The sequence below is a fragment of the Triticum urartu genome, chromosome 7A (genome assembly GCF_056163025.1).
Source record: "Triticum urartu cultivar PI428250 chromosome 7A, HENAU_Tu73, whole genome shotgun sequence".
Taxonomy (NCBI): domain Eukaryota; kingdom Viridiplantae; phylum Streptophyta; class Magnoliopsida; order Poales; family Poaceae; genus Triticum; species Triticum urartu.
In genome coordinates this window covers 611,521,476-611,532,830 of record NC_141879.1, presented here as the reverse complement: position 1 = coordinate 611,532,830, position 11,355 = coordinate 611,521,476, and the positions used below count along the sequence as shown (strand labels likewise).

General features: G+C 46.8%; 1 protein-coding gene across 3 annotated transcripts; it reads left to right on the top strand.

Annotated features, from left to right (window-relative positions):
• Positions 1 to 5,277: 5,277 nt before the first annotated feature.
• On the top strand, positions 5,278 to 10,655 carry LOC125528306 (uncharacterized). Of its 3 annotated transcripts, XM_048692801.2 has the most exons (4): positions 5,278 to 5,659; positions 5,762 to 5,940; positions 7,844 to 9,436; positions 10,078 to 10,655. In XM_048692801.2, the coding sequence occupies exons 3-4, from the start codon at positions 8,056 to 8,058 to the stop codon at positions 10,392 to 10,394; spliced, it is 1,698 nt and encodes a 565-aa protein (XP_048548758.1). In that variant the 5' UTR covers positions 5,278 to 5,659; positions 5,762 to 5,940; positions 7,844 to 8,055; the 3' UTR covers positions 10,395 to 10,655. The 3 variants fall into 3 exon arrangements, with proteins under 3 accessions (XP_048548758.1, XP_087391369.1, XP_048548757.1); XM_087535243.1 differs by lacking the exon at positions 5,762 to 5,940 and having other exon boundaries at positions 5,430 to 5,659; XM_048692800.2 differs by lacking the exons at positions 5,278 to 5,659; positions 5,762 to 5,940 and adding an exon at positions 6,862 to 7,161.
• Positions 10,656 to 11,355: the final 700 nt, after the last annotated feature.

Sequence of the window (11,355 nt, the reverse complement as noted above, 5' to 3'; positions counted from 1 at the left end):
GCATCGTTTTTTGTGTGGCCGCAAGGTCAAGATCCTTCTTCTCTAGAGCCTGCCTCATTTTTTCTAAAGGAAATAACACTCGGATCAGAAGGAAGAAAGAAAAAGATATCAAGGGAGAGTCGACAAGTTTTTTACCTCCCATACCAGCAGTTCCATCCTGAGCCTTCTGCAAGTTCTTCTTAGCTAACTCCAGGTCAAGGTTGAGTTAGATCTGTTTCTTCTCCAAATCAGCAAACCGAGCCCCGAGCTCACAAGATCTCTGCAGTCAGTCCACAAAGTCAAAGATTGGTCGCCTTCGGGCAATAAAGTACAAGTTCGATTCATTATGACAAAAAGAGTTCTAAGACTACTGTTGAATCAAACATTCAACAGTAGTCTCGGGGACTACACCCAGTGGGTGCACTTAGCGTGCCCCCACTGGTTCGATTCTTCAATTGACTTGGTCCGTCCAGTCGACAAAAAAAGAAACAACAATTATTCTCAGACCACAGACGACTGCCAGCAGTCGACTGCGGTCTCGGGGACTACACCCAGTGGGTGCACTCAGCGTGCCCCCACTGGTCCAGATTCCACTCGATATGGTCCGCCCAGCCAAAGTGGAAGAACCGTCAAGAAGTATTCTGTTCAAAGACCCTCGCTGAATCAAACATTTGATGGTGGCCTCGGGGACTACACCCAGTGGGTGCACTTTGCATGCCCCCACTAGTTCAAAGATACAATCGACGCAACCTAGTCGACTCAAGTGAAAAAAACTACTCAGCAAAAATTGAAACACCCAGTAGGTGTACAGATGCAAGGTGCAGATTGACACTAGATGCACATTAAAGGTTTTCGGGTAGCATATCCTAACAGAACAAGCAGCAAGATAAAGGTCAGTCGGAAATCAACTAACCTGGACGTTGGTCTGGAGAGCTGAGCTGGCATCATAAGCAGCTTGACTGGCCTCATGCACCGTCTTCATCCGTTCCATCATAATGCCTGCTCGGTGTATAGCTTCCTTGGCAGCGCTCACTGGATTCTCCGGGACATGATGGTAACGAAAAGTGGACTTGATGGGGCAGTCACAGCAGCCTGAGGATCCGAGGCATGGAGTTGTACAGACAAAGCAGGGACTTGGACAGTCGACGCTGATGGGTGCGCAGTCGACACAGGTTCAGCAAAAGTAACAGAGGCCCGTTTAAGGTCTCCGGACTGCTGGGTCACCAGTTCTAGCGCTAGAGTCCTCAAGGACGCTTTCTTGGCTGGCACCCCCCTGCCTGAGGTCCTGCCCCTCCTTCCCGTAGGCTTCTGGGGCATATCTTCATCGTTTTCTAGAAGTTCAATAACATTCTGTGACACTGCAAAAGACTCGACCACAAAAATTCAGTCGACCGATAAATCAATTGACAGAATGAAGGCAAGATGGCAGGAGTCATACCTGCTTTGGAAGTGGCCGCATCTTCCGTCTCCTCATCATCCTCGTCCTTGTAAATGGAAGTCCCAGAAGTAGCAGCACTACAAGTTTTCAAGACTCACTCGGCCAAGTTGGAGAATGAGTCGACCAGAATACAGAAGTTTCCGAACAACACAAGAGCAAAGAAATAAAGTAAAGTACTTATGCAGAGGCAACAAGAACATCCACCTTCATTTTAGGAAGAGCCTTCCGAGGCTTTGCAGGTGCAACCTTGGGATGCTTTGGAGCCTTTTCGGTCGCCTCGGGAGTAGATGTCCGAGTGCGCTTCGGGGCTTGCACACTTGACGTAACTGCTTTGCCCCGTCCACCTGCTGGATCGTGTGTCTGAACGTCTTTCAGAGTGGGGAGGTGATTCGACCTCTTCGCTGTTGCTTGAATCGCCACTCTCCTCTTCGTCCAAGTCCCCTGATTGCCACTGAGCGCTTTCGTCTGCACTCGCTTCTCCTTCCTGGGACAGATCCCCGTTCGGCATTGAATACATTTCAGTGTATATCTACAAGATAAAGAGTCAAACAACGTCAGTCAAAATTCGAGGATAACTGCAAGTCAGAATTAGAAGACACTTGGTATCAAATGTTAGACCTTGTCTGGTTCATGTTCGGAGTCGAATGGCGCAACTCTTCGGGACCCCCTAGGGTTGTCCTTATTTCCGGTGATGCTCTGCAGCCACTATGCCACTGTCTTCTCGTCAACCTCCTCCGGGTGGATCCGAGCGGTGTCGTTTGAGCCCAAGTACATCCACATCGGATGATCGCATGCCTGGAGAGGCTGGATGCGTTGACTGAGGAACACCTCCAACAAGTCCATACCAGTCACGCCGTCACGAACCAGCCGAACTACTCGGTCGACTAGCATCAACACTTCAGCTTTCTCCTCCGGGGTCTTGAGCAACGAAGGAGGTTGGTGGACTCGGTTCATGGTGAAGGGAGGAAGACCAGCCGATTAACCAGGAGTCAGAACATCCTTGCAGTAAAACTAACTCGACTACCATCCCCTAACCGAATCAGGAAGAGTCATTATCGGAAAAGCACTCCTACCTCTCATCTGGATCCCTAAACCCCCACACATTTGGATCACTCGGGTCTTACCATCAGTCGGACTGGCCTTCTTCACATACTGAGAGCGGCAGGTAAAAATGTGCTTGAAAAGACCTCAGTGCGGTCGACAACCCAAGAAGTTTTCACACAAAGAGACATATGTCGCAAGATATGTGATTGTGTTGTGATAAAAATGGTGAAGTTGGGCTCCGAAAAAGTTCAGGAAACATCAGAAAAAAGGATGAGGAGGCAAAGAGAAGCCACGGTCGACATGAGTGGCAAGGAGGACACACTCACCCTCTTGCAGCTGCGGCTCGAGTTCGTTCCTCGGTAGCCTCCCAGGTCCAGGGGCAATCAAGCCCCTGCTTCCATATCATCCAAATCTTCTTGTCGAATTGTAGACCGGATCCAGTCCCCCTGAACCCAGCCGGGCGGCAATCCGGACCTTCATGATGACCCCCGACTCGTCTTCTTGCCCTTCGACTTCGTCGCCGCCGTCGCCTTCTTGGCGTGCTCCAGGGCCGTTGTCCTGTCCTTCCCCATCGTCGTGGGTTGCTCACAGGCAAAGCAGCGGCGTTGAGAGCGGAGAAGGGCACGGTGGAGAAGCAGAGGAGGAGGAAGAGGAATAAGGGACACTGTGCAAACACATCGGCCTCAATGCCTTTTATGGGCTCACTTCCGAGTGGCTGATGTGTGGGCCCAAGCAATCCTATTAAATCCCGCAACAGTCACGCGCTCGGTACGTAGCAAAAAAAGCGGCACGAGAATCGAGGAAACCCTGCCTAATCCATTCCGTTTACCGCGGTGCCCTCCGTCCTGCGCGCTTCTCCAAATTTAGAATCCCGTAAGATCCGGGAACGACAGTGCAACCAGTTGTGCCAAAGATTCCGTACCATTCCAACAGTCGAAGCACATCAGTATAAGTTCACTCGACAAACCCTGAATGGACCAAGGCGGCTGAGAATGAAGTTAAAGGTTCAGCATGGTTCGCCGACCCAAGTAAAATGCCTCTGAAGCATAAAAATCAGGTCAGAACCATCTCCAACTTCATCTCCCATCGGGGGCTAATGAAGATGACATGTACCTAGGGTAGGGTAATAGGCCTGACCTAGACACCCTTCCCAAGGACACTGTCCTATAGTCAAAGACATTCAAAGGACAACAACATCTACCGACTGAAATGACCTCAGAGTGCAACCCACTCGACCAACAATTTTACTTGGATAACCCAATTCCATTCGACCAAGATATAATCACTTGACCATACTAGAAACCACTCGGAGTACAGAAGATCTAAAGTCACTCAGGATGGCAACGGTCAGGCGTTCACTCGTAATCTTGGTCTTTATTGCTGGTGTTACCAGTAACGTCTCACCTTAATGTACATTGAACTCCTTATAACATGGGCTGGCTGGGGTCATGGCGCACTCTATATAAGCCACCCCCCTCCTCTGGGACAAGGGTTCGCACCCCCTGTAACTTCACGCATAATCCAGTCGACCGCCTTCGGGCACCGAGACGTAGGGCTTTTACTTTCTCCGAGAAGGCCTGAACTCGTAAATCTTGCGTGCACAACCTCATCGTAGCTAGGATCTTGCCTCCTCTTACGTACCGCCTATTCTACTGTCAGACTTAGAACCACGACACCGGCCGACCCAGAATTTCCGGCGGACGGAAGTTCCAGCTAGGTTCCGGGCTACACAGAGAGATTGCAAAAAAAAGAGCAGTTTCTCTGGGTACCTCGGAAGTTTCTCGGACCCCTGCCGAACCTTCCGGTCGCCGGAAGTTCCGGCCATCCCAGAAGTTCTCGCCTGAACAAAAGCTTTGCACTGTGAGACTTTTCAGATCAATGTGAGAAAGTAAGTTGATTCCCCAGATGTTTTTATGATGCACCCCCTCTTAATAGTGTGGCTGCCCTAAAGACTCAAGAAATAAGAAAAACACTATCGAACTCCGCTTTTCTTGGGCACTCCGCTTTTCCTTTTTCAATAAGAGAGGGAAAAACCATCCATGCTTCACTTTAACTTAATCAGTGATGTTTACACTAGAGCATGTGGTTAGAAACACAAATGAAGTTGTAATAGATGTTAAAAACAATTTAGTGCAGCAATGCACTTTCACACGCTGATTAGAAAGAAAAAGCTAGAGTGCAGCAGCGACCATGAAACGCAACACAACAAGGAGAGGAGGGGCGTCATTGCCATCAAACGTCGGCGTCTATGTCGCTAACGCTCTGAGACCCTGGGGGCAAGTCGAGGTGCTATGTGGCGTGATGGCGCTGCTGAGAAACAACTAGATAATAGATGAACAAAGGGAGTACTTTTTTGTTGAGGCGTGTTATACAATACCTGAAAGAAGCACCCCTCGTATCAATTGATTGTGGAGAACATAGAAATACGCTTTCCAAATTGTCCTAGTAATAATATGAGTTTATGCCTTCGCACTAGTCTCGTCATGACCACACATCTCATGGGCCCATCGACCAGATATCCATCCAAAATTCGCGACAACGAGCAACGCTGCGCGCAAAAGCAATCCATCCAAAAAAGCCCGGTCCCAACTAACATCCACCTACCCAAGACGCATGACTTCCTCGCATCCCCACACCCTGCCTCACCCTTAGAAAAGAAACACGCCTTCCCCGCCATGTCACCTATCCGCGCCACCCCCTTTACCCCATTCTCTGTCACCCATCTCCAATCCGACGGCCCGCACCCCGCATCACGTGGATCGCGGTCACACCCCTAGTCCCAAACCGCACTGCTATAAAGCCACCTCCCCCCACACAACACAACCATCAACATTATCTAGATCCACCTATCTTCTCCTCCACCTGCAACCATCAATATTGTCTAGATCTAACCATATTCTCCTCCACCCGCCGCCGCCACCACCACTCCTTAGACCTAACTATCTTCTCCTCCACCGGCAACCATGAACATTGTCCAGATCTAACTATCTTCTCCTCCATCCACCGCCGCCACTTCCACTCTCTAGACATGTTTGCCCTCATAAATCCATCATCTATGTTTTCCTCCTAGGTGAGATTGTGGTATTCCAAGGCGTTGACGCACTGCACCATCCACCCTTTTCCCGACGCACCACAGTCGCTGCCCTGGCCATCCTCCTTTTACATCTTGGACGAAGACGGCGAGATCCAAAGTCAAAGGTAAGAAAAAATAATGTATTCTCTAGGAGCATAAAGGATTTTGTTCATACCATTTTTTGTTTTTTCTAGTGAGCATATTAGAACTAAATGCATATTTCCCAGGCTTCCATGGAAATCTCATTGTTCAAGTGCAGTACGTGCATTAAGATATTCAACTAGGATTATAGCAAGCCGCAGATGCGCCACACCATTCACCCTTTTCCAACGCACCACATCCATTGCCCCACTGTTAGGCCATCATTTACATCTTGGAACGGAGAAGACGAGATCTAAAGTCAAAGGTAAGGAAAAGCAATTTGTTCATGAGGAGCATAAAAGTTTTTTGTTGATACCATTTCTGTTTTTTCTAGGGAGTATATTAGAACTAAATGCATGTTTCTCAGGCTTTTTTTGAAAATCTCATTGTTCAAGTGCAACATTAAGAGCTAGGATTATCCCAAGGTGTTCTTTCGAATTATGTGTTTATGCCAATGAAGTTCTCTGAAGTAACCAATCAAGGGAAATGTATCCAACACAACACCCATCTCACTTGGGTTTCACATTTTTTTCCGAGCCTATCTTTGTTTGTTTTCCAATGTCTCTCTAGTGCACATCCACCCCAGTCGGATTCTCTTTCGAACCATGCTCGGTTCACCGAGGTTTGCCCCAATAATCCACCGAAGTTTGTGTTGCCTCTTTTGGTGACCGTGATTTCGGGAATAATTGCTGATCTAACTATTAAAAACATGTCAAGGTAAAAAGAATGAAATGTTGTTCTTCATTGTTTCACCCACCCACCCATCACTGAATGTCCTTTCCTCAATTAAAACTCGTCGTCTCGTCAATGCCTAGAAATGGCAAACAGTCAAAGTCATTTGCGGCTTTCTTGTGCATAGAGGGTGTGCATTGGAGCATGCCAGGAAGAATTCCCCTTTCTCCATTTTAGGATTTTTCTGTTTTTTTTATGAATTGGGCAGCGTAATGTTAGATTTTTGAAAGGGGTTTGAGCCGATTCTAAGGAAATGCTAAAACTATGAAAAAAAATTTATTCTAGTATCAGGAAAGAGAGGTTCACTGCATGCCATTTGTTTCAGAGGGGTATTGTTTTTCCGAATGACGGGATTTCTACATTCATTAAGAAAAAAAAAGATAAGTTTCTTGATTAATTAGGAAACACCCAGCGAAAACCAGATTACCCCGTTACTATTACTAAAGGAAACCGGGACCCCACACACACACCAATCCGCGCACCACCGCGCCCCTCGCGGCCGAATGCCGCAACCCGACGCGCTCCACCGGGCCTCCACCACGCCCGACAGTTCAGGGCCCGGCCGCTGCCCGTGCCGCCGGCCGACGGGGCCGCACGGCAGCGAGCGAGCTGGGATGAAGTCAGGCGTGGAGGTGGACGGCGGCTCCGATCCTGGTGACGGCGCCGCTGGACTTCGGGATGGATGGAGAGAGGGTAGCGAGAGGGTTCCGGATCTGCTCTTTGTTGTGGCTGGGTATCAGAGGGCTGAAAGGGGGTATGTTACTGGCTTTGTAAGATCATCGTGCAGTCTTATGCTTATACCACATCTCTAGTCTGTGAAAAACTACATATTACTCCAATTGTCCTGTGGGATAGTACCGAAATAGTTAACCTTTTATTTACACCGGCCTATTTCGTATGGTTCATTTGAATCCTTCAGGATTGTAAACATCAAATTTTAGACTGTTTGCGAGGAACAACTGTCTAATCTAGTTGAAGTTGCATGTTTCTGGAGTGTACCATGGTGAAAATGGCCAATCGTTCACTGCCCCGTTAGAGTTACTGTTAATTCATCGCATCGGTGCCCAAAGACTTGTTGCCCTGGTGATAATGAACTTGTAACTTGTGAACAAGCTCATGCCTCCAGTCTGCTGGTAAATATACTATGAACCATTGACCACGCCTCTGTGTGTTTTTCTTCAAGAGTTATATAGACAAACTGTTCTTTATTGGGAAAAAAAAATACAGAACAAACTGTTTCATCCAGTAATATTGTGTTTATAAACTTCTAAGGTACAGTGTTTAGTTGGATCACAGTCTTCTCTGTTGACATCATGTGCTGTCATTAAGAGGAAGCATATGAAATCTAATCATTGGTGAAATGTTGCACTAATGTTTTGGGAATTTGACATTTTAATTTTTGCATTACTGAAGTATCTCCCATTGCTTTCCTTCAGGTTTTTTCTGTACAATATCCTCAGACAAGTAACCGTGGAAAAGAAAGGCATGGCAAAACCATTGGTGAGGAAGGTTGCAGAGTGAGCTGCCATTACTGCGTTAAGGTGGTTTCGAGTTACAACCGCCTAGAGCACCATTTAACAGGCATCAGGGGCAATGTCAGCACAAGCTTAAGGAGTTCACTTGTGGATCGCAAGAAGAGAAAGCTTGGATGCTCAGAAAAATGAAGAAACGGAAGCATGAACATGATGAGGTTCCTCACACAAGCCCAGCCCTTCCATCTGCTCAAGTCCAGCAACCACAGCTACAACCAACTGTGTCCAATAACCGCTGCTTTCTTCATTGTCTACCGGATTTGAGGCAGCCCAAGGAAATCACATATAATTCTTGTCAACTGAAACCCAAGGTTGAGGCAAGTGATTACTTCGATTCTCCGTCAGCAAAATCAATAGGCAAGTTCTTCTCCAAACCTGCACCTGAGCCTACGTACGAAGCTGTTCTGCAGGAGCAACTAAGAGAAACTGAGAACCGCGCAAAGGAACTCAAGCAAGAGTGGCAAACAAGTGGCTGCACTGTAATTGTGGATAGTTGGAAGAGCAAGTGTGACAAAAGCTTCGTAAGTGTCCTGGTGCACTGCAGCAAAGGTACGCAGTTCCTCAGATCCATTGACGTCTCTGAAATCACTGAGGACTTGGATGAGCTAGAATCAATGCTTTCTCGCGTGGTTGATGATGTTGGTGCCCATAACATTGTTCAGATTGTCATGAATGACGTGTCACCCCATATGCAGATGGCACGGCAGTATGTGCTAAATAAATATGACAGTTTTTTCTTCGCGCTATGTGCTGACCATTGCATCAACCTTCTGCTTGAGAAAATAGCAGCGCTCGAGCATGTCAGTGAAGTCCTAATGAAGGCAAGGGAAATTACAAGGTTTTTATATGGCCATGCACTGCCAATGAAACTGAAAGGAAGATATGTTCAGGAGGAGATTTTGAGCAGTTCTTATCTGAGATTTGTGGCAGTGTTCATCACATTAGAGAGGTTAGTTTCTGCAAGAGTAGGTCTGGTGCAGATGATCAGCTCGCCTGAATGGGTTCCCTCTGGTTGGGCTTGTCTTGATTTGTTCGAGCGTATCCAGAGTATAGTAAAGACAGACGATGAATTTTGGCATGCTGCTGCTGAAATCGTGAAGGTTACAAAACCACTTGTTAGTGTGTTGTATAAACTGGAATCTGATATCTGTCCGATGGGTATCTTGTATGAAGCCATGGATAGAGCAAAGGAAGAGATATTTCTCAATGTTGGAGATGAAAGTGAGTTCTATTGGTGTATGATTGACAGGATATGGGATGGTTACTTGCATAGTCCCCTCCATGCTGCTGGTCAGATGCTAAACTCAAGGATCTTTTACACAGCTGGATTCCAGCCTGATGCTGAGATCAGCAGCGGCATCGCGGCCTGTACAATCCAACTGGGCAAGGCTCATTACAATGCCAGAAAAGCGTCTGCACAATTGGAAGTGTATGAAAAGAAGTTGGGCTATTTCGACACAGATCCAGCAATGCAGCAAATCATGGAATTACCACAAAGTAAGCTATACCCTAACCTCTTGCAAAATGACCACTCCCTAACAAGCCACTGACGGTAGTGCCTTTATGTGTCATATGTACTTGATTTTTTCCAATCTTAAGAGTGAGCTGGAATAGTGTCTGAGGTCCTCCACCAAATCTGATATGTGCATTTGTGCACCGTAACATACAGTGCGCCAACATATTTAGTTAGCATGTGAACATGGCACAAATATATCATGTCATAAGTGCACTTCTATTCAAAGTTCAACTCCTCTGCATTAGCCTAACTTGTCAACATGGTTGTTTAAATAAATACTCCCGCCATCCCATAATGTAAGACGTGCTTGCAAAAACGTCTTACATTATGGGACAGAGGGAGTAGTAAAGAAGTTAAAAGGTTTACAGATGAACGTGTAGAATGATCAACTTCTCTGCATCAGGCTAAGTTTGTCAACATAGTTGCTTAGTTTGTTGCAAGTTACAAACTGGGGTATATGGTCTGCTTAAACTGTACAGGAGCCTTCTCTTCTTCCATTTTCACTTCAACTTTCAAACCCAAACATTTACACCCACTGAGATGATCACCATTTCATTCATCCGTTCATATCATACTACATGAATTACGCACCTTCTTACCACGCTTCACTCGACATTCGCAGTTGAATGGTGGTCGACGCACGGGGCTCGCGTGCCCGACCTGCAGACCCTGGCGAGGCGGGTCCTGAGCCAGACGTGCTTCGGCGCCACCAGGTACAACATCGACTGGAGCCTGTCGGAGAAGCTGCACGCCGAGTGGGACGAGATGACGCCGCCTGAACAGGAGAGGTTCCGGCAGAAGGAGTACGTCCACTACAACCGCGTCCTCGCCCGCGCCGCCCCGCTCCTGCACGGCACCTCCGTGAAGCAGCACGACAGGGTGACCATGGTGCTGCACGACTGGATCAGACCGCAGAAACAGGCCGCTGGTTGCCACTGAGTGACGGCCTTCAGTTGATGCTTTCGCCTCTCCTCCCGTTTTGTTATATGTATGTGTGTGTATGCGTTAAAGCCGGACCCATCTGACGTCTTCGTTCTAAAAAAATGTGTGTGTATGCTGTTGTAATGGTGTGCCGCAGTAATCTGTCGGATGCTCACTAGTGACACTCCCTTGGTACTGTCGTGGTCTGTTATGTTGTTGAAACCCTGCTGAATTTCCATGTTTGTTATGTTGTCGAAACCCTGCTGAATTTCCAAGTTATTATTAGTGTGTGCCTGACATAAACTGTAGTATATTCTACTGTGAATTAGTTTTATCTTCAGACAGCATGTCGTGGATTAGCCTTTTCTTCAGGGTATTGTGGCTTTGCTAGAGCTTTCGTGCTTGTTTTTTCATGTTCACTGGGTACAACAATCATCATCTTCTTCTTTGTTTTTGCGAAAAGGTACAGCAATCATCTGAACATACAAACATGACGGCAAGGAGTTCTTGTAATCTCCTAGTACTAATTAGCAAGCCAATCACAATTTCAACATAGCTGCACCAAATCTGCCCCCTCTCCCTTAGAACTTAAGAAGCAAGCTTCCAGCAGACAGCAGCAACAAAGGGCGGCCAAGCTGTCGAAACACAAAGAGAGAGAGAGAGAGAGAGAATGCATGTCAGCAAGCTGGTGTCGCTACACTTGTATTTCTGCAAGTTTCATATACTCCCTCCGTTCCTAAATATATGTCTTTTTAGTGATTTCAATATAAACTACATACGGAGCAAAATGAGTGAATCTACACTTTAAAATACATCTATATACATCCATATGTAGTTCATATTAAAATCTCTTAAAAGACATATATTTAGGAACTGAGGGTAGTAGTAGATAAATCAGTGTACATTGTATGCTCCGAACAAGAGAAAAATGGAATACGACTTTTTCAGGCATGCTCTGATTCTCTGAATTCTGTGGTAA

Coding starts and splice junctions, on each gene's coding strand:
- LOC125528306 (XM_048692801.2), top strand. CDS start 8,056: ATGCTCAGAAAAATGAAGAAACGGAAGCATGAACATGATGAGGTTCCT. Junction 9,437..10,077: donor AATCATGGAATTACCACAAA/GTAAGCTATACC, acceptor CGACATTCGCAG/TTGAATGGTGGTCGACGCAC.